This window comes from Crocodylus siamensis, chromosome 8, assembly GCF_052110815.1.
Source record: "Crocodylus siamensis isolate JL-2025a chromosome 8, ASM5211081v1, whole genome shotgun sequence".
Taxonomy (NCBI): domain Eukaryota; kingdom Metazoa; phylum Chordata; order Crocodylia; family Crocodylidae; genus Crocodylus; species Crocodylus siamensis.
The window spans coordinates 15080017-15103878 of record NC_143402.1 but is presented as its reverse complement, the minus strand read 5'-3'; the positions used below and the strand labels follow the sequence as shown (position 1 = coordinate 15103878).

Here is a 23862-nt window from a genome sequence, read left to right as displayed (position 1 = left end):
GCGGTGGCCTACCACCATGGCCCAGCTGCACCTGCCACCACTCCCCTCAGGCCACTGCTCTACCTGAGAGGGTGGGCAGCATGGGCTCCCTGAGGGTGGTGGCAGCCAGGCTGTGGCAGCAGGGTAAAGCTGCAGCCCAGCGTACAAGCCATTCGTGGTGTGAGGAGATAAGGGCAGCATGGCCCCCCCACCCACTCTGTTGCTTTTTCTTCCTCTGCTGGCAGCATGGCTGTCACAGGGATTCCTGCAGTAGTGGAGTCTCACTGCCCCTCTCCACCCTCCCGAGCTGGGTCCCTCCTGCTGAACCACAGAAGTGGCTCTTGCCCATGCTGATACATCCAGGCTGCATCCCCATGCCTGATGTAGGTGCACAAATCCAGGGGGGGCATGTTTTCCTCCCCCCCCCCCCAATGCCTCATGTCCTTTCCCCTGCCCCACACCCCACCCTTGCTCAGGGGCAGCAAGTCAGGAATGAGGGGCAGCAGCAGGGTTAGGGGAGGTATGGGGCTGTGCTTTGGGAATGAGGGGCACTGTTTCTACTTAAACTCTTTACTGAGTTGGGACTGGTCACCAGTGTTTACAGATGGATCCTGGTACAAAAGAAGTTGAAAGCCACTACTTTAGTGCCCTCCAACTTCTGGCCTGGGCCATTGTAGACATGTGGCTGTATTTCCGGAATCAAAAGTGAGTGTCTGTTCACTTGATTATCAGTTCAATCTATGGAGCTGAGACTAACTTGCAAAGATTGAATCGATTCAGTCTGAGGTTTTTGGACTGTCTGTACTTAGCCCAGAAGAGCTGGGATGACTCCAAGGCATGTGTTGTGGCATCCCAGCTGCTACATTCCTGTAGTCTCATTGGCCCTGCTCCAGAACAAGTTGAAGTCAATGGAAATACTCCTATTTGGATCAGGCACCATATGAATGACTTATCTATACACTCTTCCTTGATGGGGATATACCAAAAAAGAAAAGAAAAGGACTGTTGCATTGTTAAAATAGTAATAGTTTGTGAACAGCTTTTAAAACCATTGTTTGTTCTCTGGTAGATATCCTCCTTAAAGACCAAAACAAAACTAAAACATGTTTTCTTTTAAATAGATTTTTAATAAATCATGAGCCAGATTGTGGTCTTAGTAATACTGTTGTAAACCAGGAGTAAATTACTTGAAGTTAATAAATGTTTTGCTTCATATTTCAATGGGTATAGTGCAAGTGGGGCCAGAAGCTGTTCTGTTTATTTCTAGTGGTAGTCTGTACAGGCAGAGGGAGGGAGAAGGAAAAGAACCTGTAAGCTACTTTAAAAAAAAGTTTTAAATATGCTGTTGACTATTTATATTAAAATAATTTGATTCAATAGTGTTACCTTTTTATTATCAGCACCCTCCCCTCATTGGTCCCTATTTTGTTTCTCTCATAACAGTCCTTGTCAGTCTGAAATTTAATATCAAGGAGCAGTTGGAAAGATCTCTTCCCTGAATTCCCTGAGAAGGGGAGGACCTGGCTGGAGTGCCCATGCTTTCAGAGTCAGATTACTATCTATGTACTTAAACAACCCTCACAATTGGGCTTTTTTTTTTCTTTTCATGAAAAATTTAGCAAACAATTTCACCCAAGAAGGATATATTTTAGAAAGTTATGTGCAGAACTTTATATTTATGTACACAAATATTATACACATGGCCTTTTTCTATTTAAGCAGCATAGAAGTGTCTGATGTCAACCACTTCCCGTACATAAAATACTTGGTCCAAAGCCAACTGGCTTTGATTTGCTTCCTTCCCTTCTCAAATCCTTTTATTCACAAGGGAGGAAAACTACTCATGCTGGGAGCGAACATGCCACCTGACACAACATGCAACATGGACTTGTTTTGGGGTTTTGTAAGTCGTGGTGAGAGCCCTATCCAGCTCCTAATGAAATCAGTGGTAAGACTTCTATTTGACTTTAATTGGAGAAGGATTAGGATCATGTGCAGATTCATCTGCCAAGCAGAGGTACTTGGAAAAATGCACGTAATAGATTGGGAATAATCCTTTCCCTATCTACTCTCCCTCCTTTCCTTTGGGAAGGACAGCTAACTAGTAGTCTGCCTATTACCATTTGCAGTTATGGGTAGGGACCAACCTAACTCCCAGTGGGCGAGACCAAGACATTTTTGCAGGCTGCTTGCTGCATGTGGAGCTGATTCCATGGTCTTTTTACAGTGAGTCTCCTGCGCCACTGATTGGCCAAGGGTCACAGTGACCCCAGTCCTCACCAAGGGGCAAAAACCTCAGCATAATTAAATAGCAAAGTCTGCAGAAATATCAAATAAATTACTGCATGATTATACATTATAAACAAGAAGTCCTTTTTTAAATACATAGGGGCATAAAGAAGGTTCCAGGTAATGTGGGGCCCTTGCAGGACACACTAGGAACTTTGGTCATCACACCAGACGACAAAGCTAACATTTAACGATTTCTTTGCCTCCATTTTCCTGAGCAGGGACTGGAACAGCCATCCCCCCTCTAGGCCCCCCTTAGGCCCCAGGGGAGACGCACCTAGGCCAAGGGTTAGTGAGGAACTAGTTGGGGAACTTCTGGAGGGACTGGATGTATTCAAATCAGCTGGTCTGGACAATCTTCACCCCAGAGTACTGAGGGAATTAGCTGTGGTCATTGCAGGACCCCTGGCACAGCTTTTCGAGTACTCGTGGTGCTCTGGTGTGGTGCCAGAGGACTGGAAGAGGGCCAGTGTTGTTCCCATCTTCAAAAAGGGGAGGAAGGAGGACCTGGGAAACTATAGGCCAGTTAGTCTTACCTCAATCCTGGGCAAGCTTTTTGAGAGAATTATTCTGGCACATGTCCACGAGGGGCCAGCAAGGGAGATTATGCTTAGGGGCAATCAACACGGGTTCATTAGAGGCTGGTCCTGTCAGACCAACCTGGTGGCCTCCGACCAGGTCACCAAATCCTTAGATGCAGGGGTAGCAGTGGACATGGTCTTCCTGGACTTTCAGAAGGCCATTGACACTGTCTCTCACCCCGTTCTCATTAAGAAACTGGGGGAGTGTGGTGTCGTTGACACCCACACAGTCAGTCAATTGGGTCGCCAACTGGCTGGAGGGCCGCACCCAGAGAGTGCTGGTGGATGGGTCATTTTCAACCTGGTGGGATGTGGGCAGTGGGGTTCCCCAAGGCTCGGTCATCAGGCCTGTACTGTTCAACATCTTCATCAGTGACTTGGACGAGGGGGTAAATAGCACCCTGTTCAAATTTGCTGATGACACTAAGATGTGGGGGGATGTTGGTATGCTAGAAGGGAGGAGTGGGCTGCAATCGGACCTAGACAGGTTACAGGGGTGGGCGGATGAGAATAGGATGGGATTCAACACCGACAAGTGCAAGGTGATGCACCTGGGGAGGAACAGCCAGCCCCATACCTACAGGCTGGAGAACTCCCTTCTAGTCAGGACAGAGGCAGAGAAGGATCTTGGAGTCACTATCGATGCCAAGATAAACATGGGCTGGCAGTGTGGGGATGCAGTCAGGAAGGCCAACTACACCTTGTCATGCATCCACAGATGCATCTCGAGCAGATGGAAGGAGGTGATCCTCCCCCTCTATGCGGCACTGGTCAGGCCACAGATGGAGTACTGCGTCCAGTTCTGGGCGCCGCACTTCAAGAGGGATATGGACAGCACGGAGAGGGTCTAGAGGAGGCCACTGGCATGATCAGGGGGCAGCAAGGCAGGCCCTACGAGGAGAGGCTATGGGACTTGAACCTGTTCAGCCTCCAGAAGAGAAGGCTGAGTGGGGATCTAGTGGTCTGTTACAAACTAGTCAGGGGGGATCAGCAGGCATTGGGGGAGTCCCTGTTCCCCCAGGCACTACCAGGAGTGACTAGGAATAACGGTCACAAGCTGGCAGAGGGTAGATTTAGGCTAGATATCAGGAGGCGCTACTTCATGGTCAGGGCAGCTAGGATCTGGAACCAGCTTCCAAGAGAAGTGGCGCTGGCTCCTACCCTGGGGGTCTTTAAGAGGAAGCTAGATGAGCACCTTGCTGGGGTCGTTTGACCCCAGTACTCTTTCTTGCCATGGCAGGGGGCTGGACTCTTTCTGTTCGGGTCCCTTCTGACTCTACAAACTATGAAACTATTACACTATGAAATCTAAATATTACATTTAAATTAAGTTGAAATATTATAAATGTATATGCAATATGAATTGTAATTAATATCATAGTTTATCATTAGCAATCTACAGAAAGTTTAGTAATACTAAATGATGCTAATCTTGATAGAAACCATTCATGTTAGTTGTTAAACATCAGCATGCAGCATCCACGCGTAGTTGCTGGCATCATCTATCTCTCCAGTGTGAGCACATGTCCATACACTGAGGTCACTTGCTATGCATCCACTTGGAATGGGAAGGCAGCTTTTTACCAAGTTGTAGGGATATGGAAACCTATCAGAAACACTCCCAAAACGATTACAGTCAATGGCATCTGGCACTCTTTGACAAAGTCCATGTAAGCAAAATGTTCCTTGTCATTCATGCTCTTTCTGTCTTCCACAAGTTGATTTTTGTTTTTTTTCAGTAGCTGAGGGTCAAAACTTAGAAAAGGCACCTGATTGGGGTAAAAAAATCAAACAGCCCTAAAGGAGGCAAACAGTTGTTTAGCCATGGTGGTAGTGACTAATCCAACCAAAGTACTGATTCAATTTCACAGCTCTTGCCTGGAATAGCTCTTGCTTTCTCTGCTGCTTTTCATGTTGATCGTTTGAAAGTTTTTGTGATGCCATATCTTTGACCCAACTTATAAAATCCATCAGCTTCTTGGCAGGCTTTGATCCACCAAAACACACAACTTTCAAATCACATTAGAAGCTCTGTGAACTAGATTGCATTTTCAGCCACAAACTTAACTTGATCTCCAGTGTTGCCCTGTCTTAAGAGATCATGTAGTTTAAGCATGCACTGTGCACTGGGCGTGATTTTCTTTTTCTTCTTTTTTTTTTTTTTTTTCCAAGCTCCGTGAACACACATTGCTGGTAGTACTTCGTATTCTTTGTGTGGCAACAAACTCTGTTAAACCACAAATTCCACCTTGTAAGCACTGGCTCTGCTGCCAGTGACACAGTCACGTGTAGATCCCCCACTTTAATTGGCAATGTATCAAAGCTTATGGCCAGGACAATGTTTGAATGCTTTTTTTTTTTTTTTTTTTTTTAAGGCAGAAACCAGGCTATCTATATCAGGAAAATGTATGCACCAGATGTCACTTACTAAAGAAGGATGTGTGGTTTGCAGGTGACATGATTTGCATTGGGCTTCATTTCATGGAGCACATCAGGGAGAGCTTTGCACATGTACATTGCATTATCAGGCAGAATTTAAGAAGCATTTCTAAGCTGTAGTTTACAACAGCCTGCACTACAGCTTGTGCCATGGTAGAAAAATCGACAGACATGAGATGAACTGTGTCTATTTGAAAAACAGTCAGGTTCCAGTCTGTCCAGCTCCCAGGTACAAATAAAATGTGCAAAACATGGTTATCTTGGGCATCTGTTGCTGCATCTGCTACAATCGAAACTGATTCATACTCTGCCAATGCAGACTTTGTAAACTGAACATGGGATGCAATTAGTCCTGGTAGATAATCTTGGCAAAGCTTGTTTGCACATGGGAAACTGCCAGCATTGGCATGTGTTTTGTTAAGTAGTCCTTTGATTTAGGGGGTTATCAATTTTCTCCAGAGAAATGTTACATCCATGAGTGCAAATGTAGCGCTCTCTTCTTGTCCAACTGCTTTCAGTGGTTCTTTTAAAGATCAAGGACAATAGTCGCTTGTTTCTTGCTCTGACCTTCAACCTCTGCAGCAGCCTTTCACTTTATATGTAATTCAGATGTATTTCTTTAAATGCTGATCAATGCTATTTTTCTTATTGCACTATGAACAAAAGGATGTACCACCATTTGTATGCAAGGAACCTACAGGGAACTGCCTTACACAATCCTGAGCTGAAATGTATTCAGCTTTCTTGGATTTATTTTCACTCATTACCTTCAGGCTGTAGCATTGCTGTAGCATTGCATCTTCTTAAAAGATGGCACCAAATCCCTTTCACTTTCCTGACTGGCATCTTCACTGAGTCTGTCACTAGCTCAGCCTCTTAGTAGCACTCTCGCAAGCCAGGTGCTCTCTGGCTGCAGGAATTGCTGCACTTTCTTTGTATTCCAGAAAGCTTTTGTTTTGTTTCAGGCAATTCTTTGCAAAATCACTGGCAACACCATTTTTCGTGGTGATAGCAGAAATTGTAGTTTTTCATGATTTCTGTGAAAATAGCAAAACCACAATTTAAGCTGGTCCCTAGTCATGGGATATTTCTGGCACATGGCAGGGTAATTCCCCACAGTGAGTGCTTCAGAGTTCTGCTGGAGGAACTCAAAAGAGAATAACAGAAGTTAGTAGTCATTTACATTGGCAGGAGACCAACCTGTGATAGATCAAGACTTTTCTTCTATAACTTACTCCTGGGAGAGAAATTTAAATTTGAAATGTTGAGAGGGGCTTCAGGAAGAGAAGGCTTGTACAGGGGACAGTTGGGACAAGGGCAAAACCAGCAAAGTAATCAAGGGTAAAATGGATGAGTACCTGGTCACCCATTTGTCTTGTTCTTCCATAGTCTTGCATAGTGCATGCCTGGATACTCACGGCTGTTGCTGTCAGATTGGTTTTGTTGTGGGTGTAAGGTCTGGGAATAGCTGTTTGCACTGAAATCCCTTGCTCGGCGCGTTAGGGGGATGTTTCCCTGTATACTCATCTTGCAGAAACTACCATGATCCAATCATAAAGTCAGTAATGACCCTGCTTGTCATTACAAATACCTTAGCAACTTTGCAGCTGTACTCTTGTTAATTCTGGAGTTAGGTTCCCATGTGCCCACTCAAGCCTTATTCATCTGACCTGGGTCAGGATTGCTGCTGTACTGGCTACCTTATAACTTGTTGTCTTGTCTAATAGCTTCAATTTGTTCTCTGTATTGGAGGTTCAAGTAGACATTATTTCCAACAATATTCAGTAAATGGAAACAGGGTACAGAGCTCTGAACCTCACAGGATTTGGTCCATGGAGCCCAAACATCTAAAATATCCTTGTTTTGTAACTTAGAATTACATGAGTCAAAACATGATTACTGTGCAGGAAAAGGCTAAGTTTCCCTGTTGAGCAAGAAAACCTAGTTAATTAGATATTAAAGATGTATCTATTAATAAATGATCACTCTACACTGAGGGAGAAACCAACCTGCTAAATTAGCCTGGTTCTTCATGAACATCAACATCTTATTAGAAGAACATGGTTTTTTCCTCCAAAAGTTGCGTCAAGTAGAAAATGCATTAAAGCACCTTCCTGTTGGTCTTGATGCAGGGACCAACCCATTCTAAAACTGTTGTAATGTGAGAGAAGTGCTATAAAGGGGAGTTTCAAAAATATAGGGAGTAGCCCAACTGTAACCTTCCATTTGTTCACTTGTTGCACTGCATACCTCAATAAAAATGGAAGCTTTGCATTCTTGGGAATAGGTGGAAATTTATAGATTAATATGGGCATTAATACACTTTTTTCATCCCATGACGTGCTGGAGATCCGCTGCTTTGGAGCAGACTTGATTAATTGCACATGAGCTGATGGAAACTGAACTTTCCTGTTGTGTTCCTTTTAACCATGATATCTACTCTGTATTCAGTGATGTTTATATAGCTTTCAATTAAAATTGCCAGCCTGTTTGGTTTAGTTGTAGTGCAAAGGCAACTAGTTGCAAATTAAGAGCCAAAAAGGTTAGACCTGGAGCTCAAGTTTCTCCACGTCTTGGGGGATGTGGATGTGGGAGGTAGTAACTAGAGTTGAACTTGACCCAGAAAGTGATCCTAACCTACTAGGGTGGTGATTATCCATTATTCCAGTCACTCATTGGACCTTGAAGGTATTCGGCACTCTACAGGATAAAACTCTCTCGTCAATCTCGTTCCACTCATGGTTTCTGTTCTTAATATACTTGATATTTCTGAAAATGAGCCAGTTGTTAAGTTACAAGTTAAACTGTTTCATTTCAAATGGATTCATGACTCACTTTGAGCAAGCTTGTTGAAATGAAATTAAATGAATCATTTCTGAAATGCAGTATTTTAATAAGATACTTAAGGTCTTGCAAGTGTTTGTTTACTTATTTTTACCCCTTTTTTTCTTTTATCAGGGTGAAAAGAAACCCTATCACGGGCCATGTGGGGGCCGAGATTGCAGTGCGGGCTGCAAATGCTTTCCAGAGAAAGGTGCTCGGGTAAGTTGGCTGTTTTGCTAGCTAAAGAAAAACAGTCCTGGTGTCTCTTATCTTGCTTTTTCTGAAAAAAAAGAAATAATGTTAAATACGCTTAAGATTCAGTCTAATGACTTCATGAGACAGGAGAAGTGATGCAGTCCAGCTGCATCCAAACAGTCTGTGGCCAAGTTTTCAAAAAACGTTTAGAAGGTTTATATTTGCTAGCTGTGCAAGAAGATATTAATGGAACTGGCTGATCTACCATGACATCTGAGTGCTATGCAGAATGTCAAACAGGCTTTATGTACATAAAACAAGATAAGTGATTTGAAGTTTTAATTAATTGCGGTGGTGCTGGTTTCCATACAGACCTTTCCTGTCTCAGCTATAAATGGTTCTATATGGTTGTCAATAAATGACTGTTGGCATGCTTTTGGGGTGGGGGAAATTCTGAATGTGTAGGAGATTATGAAAATTTACTGTAGTCAGTCTGTCTCTCTCATGTTTGCTGAAACCCAATTCCAAAGCTAAGTAATTTTTACTGATTTTTGTCTTAGCTAAGGTTGCACCTGAGCATGAAAGTCTCTCGTATCTTGTTTTAGTTGTTTATTTCCTATCTTAGGATATAAAGCAGCTGCTGCTCTGACTTTTCCTTTGGTTATGTTAATTTTGCCCTAATCTTAATTGCCTAAGATAGCTTTGCATATATTAAAATGACATAGTCTGATAAAAGGAGGGGTGTCAGAGTATTTATGTTTTTTGAACACCTGTGGAATTCAGCTGGAAGGTAGCCAGTGCTACTTCAAGGCACAGTGAGATCTGCCTCACTTCATGGTTACTGGAAATGAAGCAACTGATTTTGCTGAAAGCACATGTCTTTTTCCTGCATGTACTACCTACCACATGACAGGAGTTTGCTATGTCATCTGGAAAGAAGTCAATTGTGGTGACTGACTGGAATTTTCATTTGCCAGTCAGAATTTTTATGAACGTTGTTTCATAACCAAATGTGTATATACTTACATAATGGATTACATACTCAGCACTAAACGTAATTTCTATCTGATATCTGTCATAGTTGTTTCATAGTAGGTAGGATCAGAAGGGACCTGAGCAGATCACCAAGTCCAACCCCCTGACATGGGCAGGAAGGATGCTGGGGTCAAATGACACTGGCTAGGTGATTATCTAGCCTCCTTTTGAAGACCCCCAGGGTAGGAGTGAGCACCACTTCCCTTGGAAGTTGGTTCTAGATCCTAGCCACCCTGACTGTGAAGTAGTGCCTCCTGATGTCTAGCCTGAACCTAGATAATTCCCATTATCTGTATTCATAACGGGAATACAGAATCCCCAATCTGAAAAAACTTTGACCTGTTTGCAGGGGAGGTGTAAAGCATCCTGGGATGCTGGGGACTGAGAGTTAAATTGAATCTGGAGGGGATCTCAGACAGAAGTTCAATAAACCAGTAACACCTAAATCAGTTAAGTCTGATACTACATCCATCCAGGTTTATCTTAAAACGGTTTCAGCTGTTTTTAAAGAGGTTTATGTGCACTGAACTTCTGTTGTGTTACAAATTTGAATCAGTTTCTGATTACTAATACTGGTTTAGGTGTTGTTTCTTTTGCTAGCCTAAATGTTTCCTGAATTCTTCTATGTTTAACTGTTACTGCCAGTGCTGTGGTCAGCACCTTTGTAACATAGATACAGCATTTACCTCCAGCATCTCTCCCTGTACTACATCTCATCATAAAACCGATGTAAAAAGAAACAAGTGTTTGGAAAGCTCATTGAAGATCACCAACTGGATGAAAGGCACTTGAGATGGATAAACAACTATTAAAACACATCTCTTCTTGTGCAGCCTGTGATGAAGAAGAAAGAAAATGCAACTGTATGAAATGAGTGATTTCCCCTGCACTTGTTTCTTGTGATGCTATATAGTAAAAGCAGGTGTAAACCTTGTTAATCTCTGTTTCATTCTGAAGCATATCTTCTGAAACAGCTGACTGTAGTTCACCCCCCTACAGTGCAGGCAAGCAAGTGCCCAATGTGAAACGCAGTGCTTGGGAATACAGAGGATGCAGACTTTAAAACAGATCAAGGCAGCTGGAATTTAAAAACAGAATAAATATATATACAAAGAGAAAAATGGGTCTTTTTATGCAATGACTTGATCTTGCAAAGTGCTTTCCTTCAAGGTATGTATTAAGGTGCTCCTCTTCTGTGAAAGGCAGAGGGATCTGAGCATGTCCAGCACCTTGTTTTTATCTGATCCTTACTTACACTCCCAGGTCACTCCTTGAACAGAGTGTTCCCAGAAACGCTCCGAGCCTTGGGCAGTGTTGAGCATCATCCTCTGTCTCTTTTCATTCTCAGGGTTTGGTTTGATTGTTTGCACTGGCCATGGCATTGTTGACCTTGCAGTTCAAGCTCTTGGTATGTCTTTTGTTGAGATGTCACAAAGGCTTTCAGCCGTTTTCATTGCAGACCTGAGAACTCATTTGGCTTTTTAACTTTGCTTCTTATGTGACCTCAACTTTGAGACGTTTTCAGTGCTGTAAATGGAAAAGGACCCAGTCCTCTCATTGGGATCTGTGCATGGAGGGAGATTCTGCACAGGAAACCCCCCTCCCATACAGAAAGGCTGGAGAACAGCCTCCCATAGTGTTGTTTCTCCCAACCTTGCAATTTGCAAGTACTTCAAGACCCAGGACTCCAGTAAGGTGGGATTAAGACATTGTCAAGGGTGTCTGGAATGCTAGCCTGTACCCCACAGTATCTCAGAGAAGATCATATAACCTGGGCTGATTTCCCTGGCCTCTGAGCTCACTGCTGAGGAACTAGCTGATGAAGGGTTTTGCTTGCATTGCTACTGTTGATGTACAGTACCTGTTTTTGACGGATGAAGTACGTCTGACTGACAGTGTGGGACTGACCTCTTTAGCCAGACCCTTGAAACAGAGGAAGCAAAGAAGGAAAAGAGAATTTAATACTCCCCAACCAGCTAATAGCCTAATGGAAAGAATATACAAGATACTTCAGGCAGCTCCAACTTGATGCATTGCTGATCAGATCAGCAATGCACCAAGATCAGCACTGTTGATCTCATCTCTGTCTGTGCTTTTTTATTTCTATTCCTGTGTCGGTAGAAGAATATGTTTAAGAAATACCCAAGTTCCATTTGCTTCTGTCAGGAATCAGGCTCTCACCTGCCACTTCTCACAGTGCATCTTAAGTTCCAAAGCCACTGTGACAGTGCTGAGAGCTTTAATTATGTATTTTCATTTTTCCTTTTACAGTCCTGCTTTCTTAAAATTTAGAGGAGCAGATGCACAGACAGCAGCTATTTTTGCTTTCTTTATATCTTTCGTACCTTTAAGGGAGCAACTCTGGAGCTGGGAGTTCCAGTATATTCAAACTAGATCTTCCATGCTCAGAAATGAATCCAGATATCTAAGAAAAACTTCTGGTGCAGTGTGCATGTGAGCTCTTTTAGTAGTAAGTGTCAGATGTCACAATGTGAAAACACCTCTCCCTATGGCTTGCACTAGCTCTGGTCAGTTCATTGTGATAGACTTCCTTCTGTATATTGCTCATTGAGGTTTAATTAAGACCCAGTTATGTCCTACCTAGAGAATAAACACTTGGTTGTGGGAGAGCCTTTCACCTCAATCAGTAAGTCAGATCTACCTGTGTTTAGATAATGACTGAAGATGAAATCCTGGTTCCATTGAAGTTAACTGCAAAATTCCTTGGTGGGTGGGGAGGCACAGTTCCACTCTGAAAAATGATGTTTGTTGAATGCGTAGTGACTGGAGCCAAGTTGTTAATTCATAGTGGACAGTTTAGTGAGTAGTGCAAAATTAGTTAAAATCAAAACACATCAGCCAAGTCCTGGTTAAAAAATAAATAGATTTCTTTCTTTGGGTTTCATCCTAAGCCTTTTAATGTGAAAATAACCCCACTGGTCAGTATCTGTTTCACTTCGCTGCTTAATCTCCAGAGGCTTTGAGAGCCCCAAGTTGGAGCCTGGCTCTTTAGATAAAGTTGCAGAGATTCAGGCTTTTAGCTCTGAAGGTCCCTGATTTTCCATTCTTGTTAGCTATGAGGGCAGTTATCAAATAAAGGCAAGGACAGTCTGTTTAAAAGGAGACCTGCTGTGCCCAATACTTATACAAATTGTGCTCTTTCATTTGCATACAATCCAGTATTAATGCAGTTTGAACGTAGTTGCTGTGCCTGCATGCACAATTAATCATACTTTGCACACATTTGGATAATCAATTCCTCTTGTATTTTTATATGCGTTTCCTTTAAAATTCTTTCAGAATATCAGTTAATGAAGCAAAGCCAATGCATGTGAAAATATATTGCAAAAGGAAAAAATATGCAAATCCTGATGCCTTAAGATAAAAATAACTTAATTCTGTAGACTGGAAAAAGTAATATATAAAAGAAGAGTATCAAGAAAATATGTCTTTTTTAATTAAGAGATTTAAAGAGATCAAATTTCAATGAGTTTTTCATATTTAAAATAATGAAATGCCAATAGTTTTAATGCTCTCAGTCTGATAGGTGATTGCTTAGATAATATTTTAGCTGTAGTACTAAAGAACACCATCAGAAAATATACCATGTTAAAATAATTTTCACTCCTATTTTTCAGTACTTGACGTAGAGCTTTTGGGCAGGATTAGTCCCTGAGCTTTTGAAAAGTTCATTCCATATCAATGGCTTTATTGCCAAGAGCTATATCCTTGCAGAAGAAATGGAAAGATTTTTCATAATTACATTGTTTCAAATCTGGCAGCATTAAATAGTAGAAGGCCCATGCCATTTCATCTCTACAGCTAATTTTGCCTCCAGTTATGTTTGTGCTGGCTTGCTTGGTTTTATAGCCTGTCTTGTAGTTTTTAACACTTGTAAAGATAAACTAGCAACAGCGCTGTTCACTGTACATATCTGATCTCTTGGTGCCTGCTCACTTATTGTACATATCTGATCTCTTGGTGCCTGCTCACTTATTGTGGACGTTATAACAATAATTGAACTTGCTTTAAGTATTGCTGGACATGTTTTTGTGGTTTCCAGCTCAGATTGGTCCTGTGTTTTTTTCTTTTATATTTCTTCAAAAGTCAGGCTTTTCTTAAAAACAACAAAAAGAACCTGAAATTATTCATAAGAACCCCTGCATTAATAGAGAAACTGTATCTCATGCAGTTATTTATGTTTTTCCAATTATTGGAAGAGCTAAATTTCAATTCCTAGTATTACCAGTTACCTTTGAGTTTTTTCCCATGACTTGTACTGAAGTCAATAAATGTTTCTGTTGCAAATCATGTGCTCTCTAAAGCTCTTCTGCCTGATTTAAATGCAAGCCCATTAAGATAAGATGAAGTCATTTATCTAACTACATTGTCAGTTACAAAACCATTAATGCTAGAAGGACTCTTCAGATTCAAATAGACTTTGCTAGCAACTGCCACTTGGAGGTATTTTAAATTCCGAGAGTGGTTGCTAAACTTAAAATAACCATGGTAAATGTAGGTCGATTACTGAGTTTTTAATAGAATTGCTGTAAACCAAGCCAGTTGGAAGATGTAGATAAATCTCTTAAGGAGACTGTTTGTAGTATAACTGGACACTATATTTTCAGGATGGTATAATCTAACCAATTGTGTAGGATTAGTGTCATATTGGCAAAAGCGACTTTGGATTCATCTTTTGATTTTGTGATAGCATCCCCACCTTTGCTCAGGTCACAGGCAAGCATCCCTTGTGACAAATGGTTGATAGATATCTTGGTGTGTTCTTTTTCTCTAAATAAATGATAAAATGTAAATGTTTAAAAACTGGACTTCTTAAATGTACTAAGGTAGCACTGGTTTGCTGAATTTTGCTTTTGACAGCTAGGTAACATTACTAAGGCTGTTTGCGAATTTTCTAATGAAACACTACTCTTTTGGCAAATGCTAGTGCATATCAACCAAAGTACTGTAGAAAGGCATTAGTTTTTGAACTTGCATCAAGCCATTGTTTCCATCTCTTTCCTGTCTCATTTCATACTAGCTTCCCTCACAGGTTGCTTGAGACACCAAGCTTCTTAAGTCTATGGAAAATGGCAATGGCTGTCTTCTGCCTTTTTTTCAGGCATGGAACATTTTCCCAGAATTATTTAATAAAACAGGCACTTTCTTCTCCAAGTTCCTTCCAGGAACCAGTTCTATAGATATACTTTCAGATATTGCGAGTTTATCACAACTTGAGTGGTTATCTGTGATCTCCAACATTGCTTATGCATTTCATTAAATTCTCTTTATACAGAAAGGCCTCATACTCGAGCATTGTATGTTTTATCCAGCTCAAGTAACAATCTGTTACCTTGTCCACTTCTTTTCTCCCTCCCTCATTTTTTCCACCCTGCTTTTGTTATACCATCTGGTGATGAGTAGGGAGTGTGTGTCTACATGGTAGCAGTCGTCATAATCATCTAGTTCATTCCCCTCCAAAGTCAGGTATAATAGTTATAATAATTCTTTGAACTGTTTTGTTGTGTGGAGAAATGCTGATTAAAAATGTGTCACTTTCATCCTTAATAAATATGCACAACTGAGAAATATTATGAAGAAAAATAACAGTTATCTTGATCAATTTCCTCCTCTGGGTAAGCATCATATTACTTGGGAAAAAGGATGATCTTCAAAGTTTAAAAAAAGTTGACCATCTATTAGCTGTTGTTAACATGAGTTTGGCTATATTTTGAGTGAAAATGAGGTAATACAAGTCAAACAAACTCTGTGTGCCAATTGCTTTTATTAACAATTGCTAAGACTTAACATTTTTGGATACAATAAAAACTAACTTCAGCCAAATGTGTGATTAAGCAATTATTGTACATTTCCTCTGTACAACTCCTGACCCAGACTGAATAAAATACATTGAGGCCTGGCTCTTAACCAGAGCTATAGTGTAAGTTATCTAAACCAAGGGTGGCTAGCCTGTGGCATATGTGCCACAAGTGGTGGGTGGCTTGTGTGTGTGTGTGGCACACAGCAGACCAGGGAGGAAGCAGGCAGCGCAGTGACAGATACGACTGAGATGAGAACTCAGAACAGCAGATTAGGCAGGGGAAGGGAATCAGAGTGGCACTTAGCAAGGGTGTGGGCTTAACTTGTGGCATGCCTGCCAAAAAGGTTGGCCCTCACTGACCTAAATAAAACTCATGGATCTCAGTTTGTATCATCTAATATGTGGTAGATGTCAAGACACAACTGAACACACACACATAATTTGTCATCAGCTCAATACAGCAGTCATGCATTATCATTACTTCTCAAGAAAATAGGTTGTCATCTAATTGACTTTCAGGCATGACGACAATGACCAAATACTTTTTAAGCACATTTTGCAAATTGACAAATAATGTGAGCCCTGACAAATAATGTATGCCACAGGAGGGTAAATGTACACTATTAAACATTGCATTAGGAAATTGTTTAAATACAATACAAAAAGGTATCGTCTGTGCTTGTGCTGTCAGCATGGTTGGGGCAACAAATGTATAAACTAAAATCATTTTGAAAGTGGTTTGTTTGTGCTGCACATCTTGCAATTCTGTGGGAATCATAAAGGAGGAGAGGTATTTCATGAAGTTAAATTTTTAAGTAGCCCAGAGCACTAGTTCCTGAACTGTGCTGCACAGGGCACTTCCAGGAGGTCTGCAGAGTTGCAGTGATGAAGCATCTATCAGTCTTTAATCTCTGCACTTCATGCTAAGTGTAGCTCAGTCCAGCCATCTCTTTGGTTTCCAGAGTTTGTATCTTCTCTTAGATCAATGATTCTCAACCAGAATATGGCACTTTGGGGTGCTGTGAGATCCTTCAAAGGGTCCTGTGAAGTGTGAGAAGATAAGCAGATGAACACAGGCAGGTCTATCCCTGCCTTTTCATTCCCCTGCCCCCACTGCAGGGAGGTAAGCACTGTAATAAGTAAGTTAATTTTTTTTAATAGGAAAAAATTACAAATCACAAAAACACAAAAATTACAAATCACAAAAATTATAGAGGGATGCTTCAACCAGTGGGAGAGACCTTGAATCTAAAAGGCTGAGAACTACTGCTTTACATTCATCCTTGCTATCTGGCTTGGTCTGAAAGAAGGGTCAGTCTGTCCTGAACTGGGGCCTCCCAGACTGAGGCATGTTGGTTTCTGTATCCAGGTAAACTGGAACAGAGAACTAGACCAATTATTTTAGGCTGGGATCCATTCCCTAGCTAACTAACAGAAGAAATTTCAAGAAATAAAGAAAGGCAAGAGGCTTGGCAGTGCCGAACTATAAGAAGAGTTCACATGGGAACAGACTGCCAAGGAGATTGTAGCATCCCCTTCAATTAGACAAACATGTGCCAGGTTTTCTGTTGAGTATACTTAACCCTGGCACAGGGCAGGGAGTTAGACTAGATGACCTTTTGAAGTCCACTCCGGTCTTACACTTATATAATTTCTTTTAAAATTCTTGGACTTACTGTTATGAGTTGGCCAATATTTTATCCAGTCTGGTTCAGGAGTTTTCCAGGCTTATAGGTGACTTCAGGATCCAAAAAAAAAAAAAGGACGGATCTTCTGGAGTAGATGTGGAATCTGCTGTTTGCCGTGACAGTCGTTGGCTTTTTCTGGTTGATATGCTAAATACATATGTGGGAGCATCTTATTCTAAAATTAGCAATACTGGGTGTTGGAGAGAATTATTTCTTTGTCAAGGGCTGGCTCTGGTTTGTAGTAAGAACTCACTTTAACTCCTGTCAGGAAAAACTGGCTCTGGGTCATTGGCCTGTATGAGATATCATCAACAACACACCCAATACATCTACGCTCCAGTAACTGTTGCAAATTAGCTGAATATGAATGAGGCAAGTGTTTTCCCAGTATCCAGGGCAAGCTGGTTGGGAACAGAAATCAGCATGCAGTTAGGATGGGAGAAGCATCTGTAGTTTGGGGATGATTCCTTACTGTAAAGAATAGAATGACCCTACCCCTCATCAAAGAATGGTAGAGTTTTCTAGGAGTGTGGGTGGATCCCAGATTTACTGAAGGAGGTACAGCATACTGCTCCTCAGACCATGGGTGTATGGGGGCAAGGTGTGGCTGGAGCCCTCTGGGTTGGTGGGGACACCAGGGAGCTGGGCATGGAGCAGGCACATGAGGAAAGGACCACCTCCCACTGACACTGTTGCCACTGTCACTGGCTGACCGAGGAGCAGGGCAGATCTGCTCCTGTCCGGCTACTGCTGGGAGCTCTGAGAATTGGCAGCCGATCATGCTGGGTCTGACACCCTGCACAGCCACAGCTGGAGTGGGGAAGTAGTGACTCTGAGGTTCCCCCTGTACCTAGATCAGCTGAGAACAGGAATAGTGGGAGCGGGGTGTATCTGCAATGAATGCTGCACCCATCTGGGGGTACTTTCAGATCCCCAAGTGTATTGGGAGCCAAAAGTGAATAATTACACCCTCACTTTGAACTATATTAAATGTCTGCAAAGTTGCCTGAATGGATTAATATATCTGATAAATATGGGAAGCTGTTTTTGTTTTCTTTTTAAGATGGAGTGGACTATTGCCAAAACTAATAAGCAAAAAGCAGTGAAGTTTTAAATGTCGCCTGGGTCTAATGCATAAAAAATAAAGGACAAAATATAAGCTTCACATTGAAGAATATTAATAAAAATGTCTGGTTTTTTGTTCTTTAAAGCATTTTTCAATTGCTTTAAACAATGATCAAATAAGAACTTCCAATAAAATGGTTCAACATGTGAATTTACTTAAAGCTCTCCCTTTTATTGTACATTCAGTACAAAGGCTGATACTGTTATGTGGTTCATATTACGATCCCAAGTGTCTTTTGGTTTACAACTAAAATGATTATATTTGTGTTCACATCTCATCTAGTCAGTAGCATCTGCTCCTTTTTGTGATGCATGCTTGCCGCCACCCCAAACAGGTTGCATAGGTATAAACCTGTATGTGACCCAGTTTAACAGTTCCTTTGAGGATACACAAGCCAGGATAGAATCCAGCTCAATCTCCTGTAGCTATTCTGGCTGTATGTATACTGCAGAGTTATTTTAATAAAACATCAACATTTAATGGTGCTCTATTTTTATAAGTATATCCCAACTAAGTATGCAGAACAGAATTATTCCTTGGGAACTGTTTTAATGCCTGATTGCTAGCAAATTTGCATTTCTTTTGCTTATGACTTGTGTAGTTTTTTATTTCCTTTGATAATCCTAATGACTGCCACGGCACATGATTCTTATGTGTAAAACAAAGATTGCTTTAACAAGGGTGTCAGATATTCAGCTTGTGGAGTCACTGTCGCCACTGTGCTAGAGTTGAAGTCAGCACTGCGTGCTCTGTGTTCCATGCTGGAGCTACAGCCGTGGCACAAAACTTGTTAGCGGTAACCAGCTCCAGCATGTGGCACATATCACATGGCTGGGGCTGGGGCTGCCACTGTCACCATGTGGACTGGATCTGGCCTGCATGTAGCCCTGTGGTCTGGATCTGGTCTGGAGCAAGAGATGTGTGACGCCCCTGCTATACAAGAGATGACACTTCTGTTGAATAATCTGGTAAAATACTGTTTCAGATTAAACCCATTCTGAATGCCCAGATGTCTTCAATATGTCATTTGTTTGTGTTATGATGACTAATGTCTACAGGGCCCAGATGAGATTGGGGCCCTGCTGTACAAAGTACTGTACAAATGTACAACAAGAGACAGTGCTTGCGTTGAAGACTTGCAATCCAAATAAATACTTTATTTGTAAATTGTCTTAAGATGGAACTAGGTAATGAGAAACTTATGTTCCTTACTTATATTTAGAAACTTGTTTCCAGGAAAATAAATGATTCTACAGCAAATCTTTCAAACTGAAAACACTAGCACAGGGTAACTAGGGTTACTGGTGCTGTATATTGTTTTTATAAGAGAACTCTGAAAGTAATGTAGTAAAATTCTGCTGGAAATCATCCACTTTCCAAATATAGGGACGTGAACTAAATTTGGTGTCCTTTTTCTTGTCCCAGTTGTAATTATTTAGGATATGTATTCTGAACAGAACAAAACGTTTTTCTGAGAATACTCTACCCCTGGAAATTTCTTAGAAGTAAAAATGTACCCTCGTCTGGCTCAGAGCAAATTTTAAATTAAATAAAGCCTGTGCTCAAACTCATAACAGCAGGTGGTCATTTTCTATGAAACTCCAGCTGCAAAAGAACTGTAATTCCAACAACATTTCAGAACCTAGCTACAGGACACCCAGAGACTTCTTTATGTTTGGATCAGTGTTTCTAAAACTCTGAAAGGGAACATTTTCTAAGATTTAAAGTTTGGTTTTTTTTTTTCCCCTTGAAACAAATGACAAAAAGGTGAAGTAATTAAACTTCATGTGTTTTTCTAACATCCTGCCTGTAACCTGAACTAATCTATTCTAGCCATTTGTTTCCTATCACCAGTCAGACTGAGACTTTGCTCCTGAGAACATTTTGGGTAATTAATTAATTGTGCTTAGAGTGGCTTTATTCTGTGCCCTCAGTGAAAAGAAGCATGCAGAATTTGCTTTGTATCCTTAATCTGGGTGCTCTGTGCTGGCTATTTCTGTTTTGCATGTGGTAGAGTCAGGTACTATATTGAATACATATAGCCTGTAGTGTCTGCCCTTAGCTTTTAGCAGTGTCACTTCTATCCCTTACAGTTTTGTTTGTACGGCTGTGTCCAGATTAGCATGGGTATGTGGCACTACATACGAAAGTATCCCCTGCACTGCTACCTTGAAGCTTGCGGGGGAGGGAGGGATTTGACCCCAGGAGAACCTGGGATCAAAATAAACACATGCCAAAAAAAAATCAGGGTGGCGCATATGACAGTAGTGCATGCTGCCTAAAACTGGAGCCTAGCCAGCCAGAGCCGCACTCCAGCTGCTAGCCAGGCTCTCAGCTGCAGGAGTACTGCGGCTGCAGCTCCCTGAGGCCCCCAGGACCCTAGGCAAGGCTGCTGGGGCCAGTGCAGTTTTTGGCCGCAGCCTTCTCTACCCTAACTGGGGTAACCTGCCGCGTGCCAGAGCACACGTGGCATGGACATTCCCTGGGGACAAGTAGCAGTGGCACAAGGTGCTGCTTGTCCCTGGGGAAATAAACATCCACGCTTGTCTGAATGCAGCCACAAGTATTTAAAAGCTCCTGGCCCCAAACTCATGCTAAAATTCTGGTTCCACTGAAGTCAACTGGGGGAAGCACTTGCCACTGACTATAGTTGGGCCAGGATTTTACCCTCAAACTCTACAGTTGATATTTAAGGCTTTTAAGAACATGTACTCAAACTTCCGTTTGTTTATGAGGCTTGTCATAGGCTTGAAGAAGATAAAACAAGCAATACTCAATAGAGGTGCTCTAATATATCCGTCCATATTGTATTGGAAAAGGAAATTGACATTATCAGCAATTGTCTTTTTTTGGCTGATGTGGCCAATAACGTCACCGACTAAATGCTGCGTGTGTGTGAGTAGCCACAGCATGCGTGAGGCCAGTCTGGCAGCTTGGAGAGTGATGTCCGGCTGGTGAGTCTGTTGGAGGGGGGAAGGGGCGCGGAAAGAGATGTTGGGGGGGGCAGCCCCTGTGGTAGGGGAGGGAATGGGGCTGGGGCAGGCACTGCCCAGCTGGGGTGGGGCATGAGACAGAGCTGTGAGAGGCTTGTTAAGGGTGGGGGGGTTAGATCTCATTTTTACGTACACCCTGGGGCAGCCATGTGGGGCACATGCCCCTGGGATCTGTGCATGGGGTGAGGGCGAACTGCTGCTGCAGGCTGGGGCCAGGGGTGGCACCGGGCTCCTCCCAGTGGGGGAGCTGGGCTGGGGCTGTGCTTGGGGGGAAGGGGGAACTACAGGGTGGGCTATGGTGAATTCTGGGGTGGCCACAGCCCCCCTTATAGCCCCACCACTCCCAGTGTCACCACCGCCTGCCCTTAGCACAGCCCTAGCCCAGCCCCCCTGTTGGGAAGAGCCAGTTCTGTCCCTGACCCCAGCCTGCAATGGCAGCCTGTCCTTGCCCCACGCACAGATACAGGGGGGCACATGCCCTCCGTAGCTCTCTGAGAGTGCACATAGTGGTGGGATCCCCACATCCCCTGGATGATCTGCCGGCTCCTTCCTTCACCTCGCCTTGCCCTGAGCCTGCAGTGAGCAGCCCACATCTGCCCTGTGCAAAAATCTGAAGGGTCACATGCCCCCCGCCCCGTTCCTTCCCAGGGGGGTGCAACAGTGGGGAGCCTCCCTTCTCTGCCTCATACCCCCTGGGCAGCACCCCCAACCCTGCCCCTGCTCCTCCCCCACTCCTCCCTTACTGTGGGGCCCTTGATCTGTACCCCCATGCCCCTTCCCTCTCCCATGCCTGTTCCCCTCCACAGAATTACCTGCAGGGTGCTGCTCACCACACTGCTCGGTTGTATTCCTGCATGCAACTGTTGGCTACAAAGGACCAACTCACAGGATCATCATAAAATTCTAGTTTATTGGATGGATGCAAAAGTCAGACCATAAACCTTGGTGCTGATCCCCTCAAACATGCACACATTCACGCACACGCACACCGTAGCTAGCTCTGAACACTAACCACCGGTGTCAAGATATACCTATCCCCAAGTGCTGGAGTCCACCGTCAAGGGACAGTCGAGGCTTCTTTCAGTGCGATGTTGCTGAAGAAGGGGGTCACCAGCTGGTCCTTCTGGCTGTGGACAGGCAGGGTGCTGCTCAGGTCAAAGAGGGCATCATTGGGGGTCATTCTTTGCTGCCTTTTATCCCTCTCTGGCAGATTTTGGTGACTCCCCAATTCTCAGGCATACTTAATCTGGGGGTTGTTGACCTTGAGGGGAGTCTCTCTTGGTAGCTGCTGGATGGCAGCTGTCAGCCCCAGGGGTCACGTGCGCAGGTATGTGCAGTCTCAGGAGTCCGTTGATGAATTTTGATGGATTCACTGCCATGATGAGTAGAGCTCTGGAAGTGGTTGATCAGAGGGTATTTCAGCCCCAACGGCCTGTTTCCAGCATTGATTAGTTCAAATGGGGGCTTCTGTACCTTTTAATAAAGAAGTTTCCAGGAATTCCTGGCTCTGTATTGATTCTTTCCTCCTCTTGGTCTGTAGTTTTGTAGGTGTTAAGTAACTTGTTTATCCAGATTAGTTACTGTGCTACACAGTCAACTATGATTCATTCAGGGACTGCTCCATACAGAGATTCCTCCCCTTGTACCATGTAACAATGTTAGCAAAATACTTTTAAACTTGAAGTACATTTGTAAAAGCATCTACAAGCTCTATTTTTACTACAAGTACACCTTATATAAAAATAATAATAATATAATAAAAGAAACAAAGGAAAGAAGAAAAGGTAAAAAAGAGAAAGCATCCCCAAAGGGGGGCAAAAACTGCAAAAGGGGCTTTTGCCATATGGAGGAGCTTCACATTTGAGGGAGGGCAGACAAAAGGGTTTCTTGCTACACAACTGCGTGCATGCACATGGTGTCTGCGGGCCCCAGCCAGAAGGCATATTGCATTTATTGGTGACATTATTGGCTACACTGGCCAAAAAAAAGCTGATAATGTTAATTTTCTTTTTATCGGTGTCAATTCGATATGCGACTGATATATCGATGCAGCTTTACCTATTATAACTTTACAATTCCACTTACAACTGTGTTGCCTAAGACTCCAGAAATGCTTTTCTTGTTCAGGTGGATACAAGAACTTCTGACTGGGTTTCAGGAGCAGGGTTAAAAGTTAGGTGTTAGCCATGCATGAAGTTTCCAGAGCTGAACTTGTTACTGATGCACACTACATCATTTGCTGCTGAGTAAGGGATTAGGCAGAGATGTTCTTCAATCCCCCCCCTTGCTATTTAAGAACTTTTTTGAAGTACTTGCTTGTATGACTAGAGATAATCCCCATGTACATAGCTTCAAAATGCATGTCTGGGATAGGTGAGGTGTAGGGGAAGGAAACAGTACATCATGTGGTGTTCTGTATAGACCGGGGGTGGACAAAATATGGCCCAGCCCACAAGGCCATTCTACCTGGCCTGTGGGGGCCCCCCTAAAAAAAAATGTTGAAAATTAAAATTAATCTATGCTTGGGTCCTGTAAAAAAATGACAGGAAACAGGGGCAGTAGGACCCAGGGGAAGCCTCAATGGGCTTCTGGCCTGGGACCACATGGCCGCCCTACTGCGGGAAGCTCATGTAAGGGGAGGGGGGAAGTCAGGGAACGAGGTGGTGCAGAGCACGGGGAAAAAAGGCCCCTTCCCACCCTGTGGCCAGCACTCCCTGCTGCAGCCGCTTATAGCCTGTGTGGGGCTGTCCTGAGCGGGCACAGGCAGCCCCATGCAGGCTGTGAGTGGCTGCAGTGCAGGGCGCCAGCCACGGGGCGGGCGAGGGGCCATTTTTCCCCTGCACTCAGCACCAGCTTGTAACCCACCCCCACTGCCAGCCTGGGCCCTGCCCCG

The 23862-nt window shown here is 43.0% G+C and overlaps 1 protein-coding gene across 2 annotated transcripts in view; it reads left to right on the top strand.

Annotated features, from left to right (window-relative positions):
- The window catches only part of COL4A6 (collagen type IV alpha 6 chain), a 186241-nt gene that overhangs the window by 69739 nt on the left and 92640 nt on the right, over positions 1–23862 (top strand). For both annotated transcript variants that reach the window (XM_090060070.1, XM_090060071.1), the window contains exon 3: positions 8247–8330. In XM_090060070.1, the coding sequence (XP_089916196.1) occupies positions 8247–8330 (84 nt within the window). The remainder of the gene's footprint in view (positions 1–8246; positions 8331–23862) is intronic.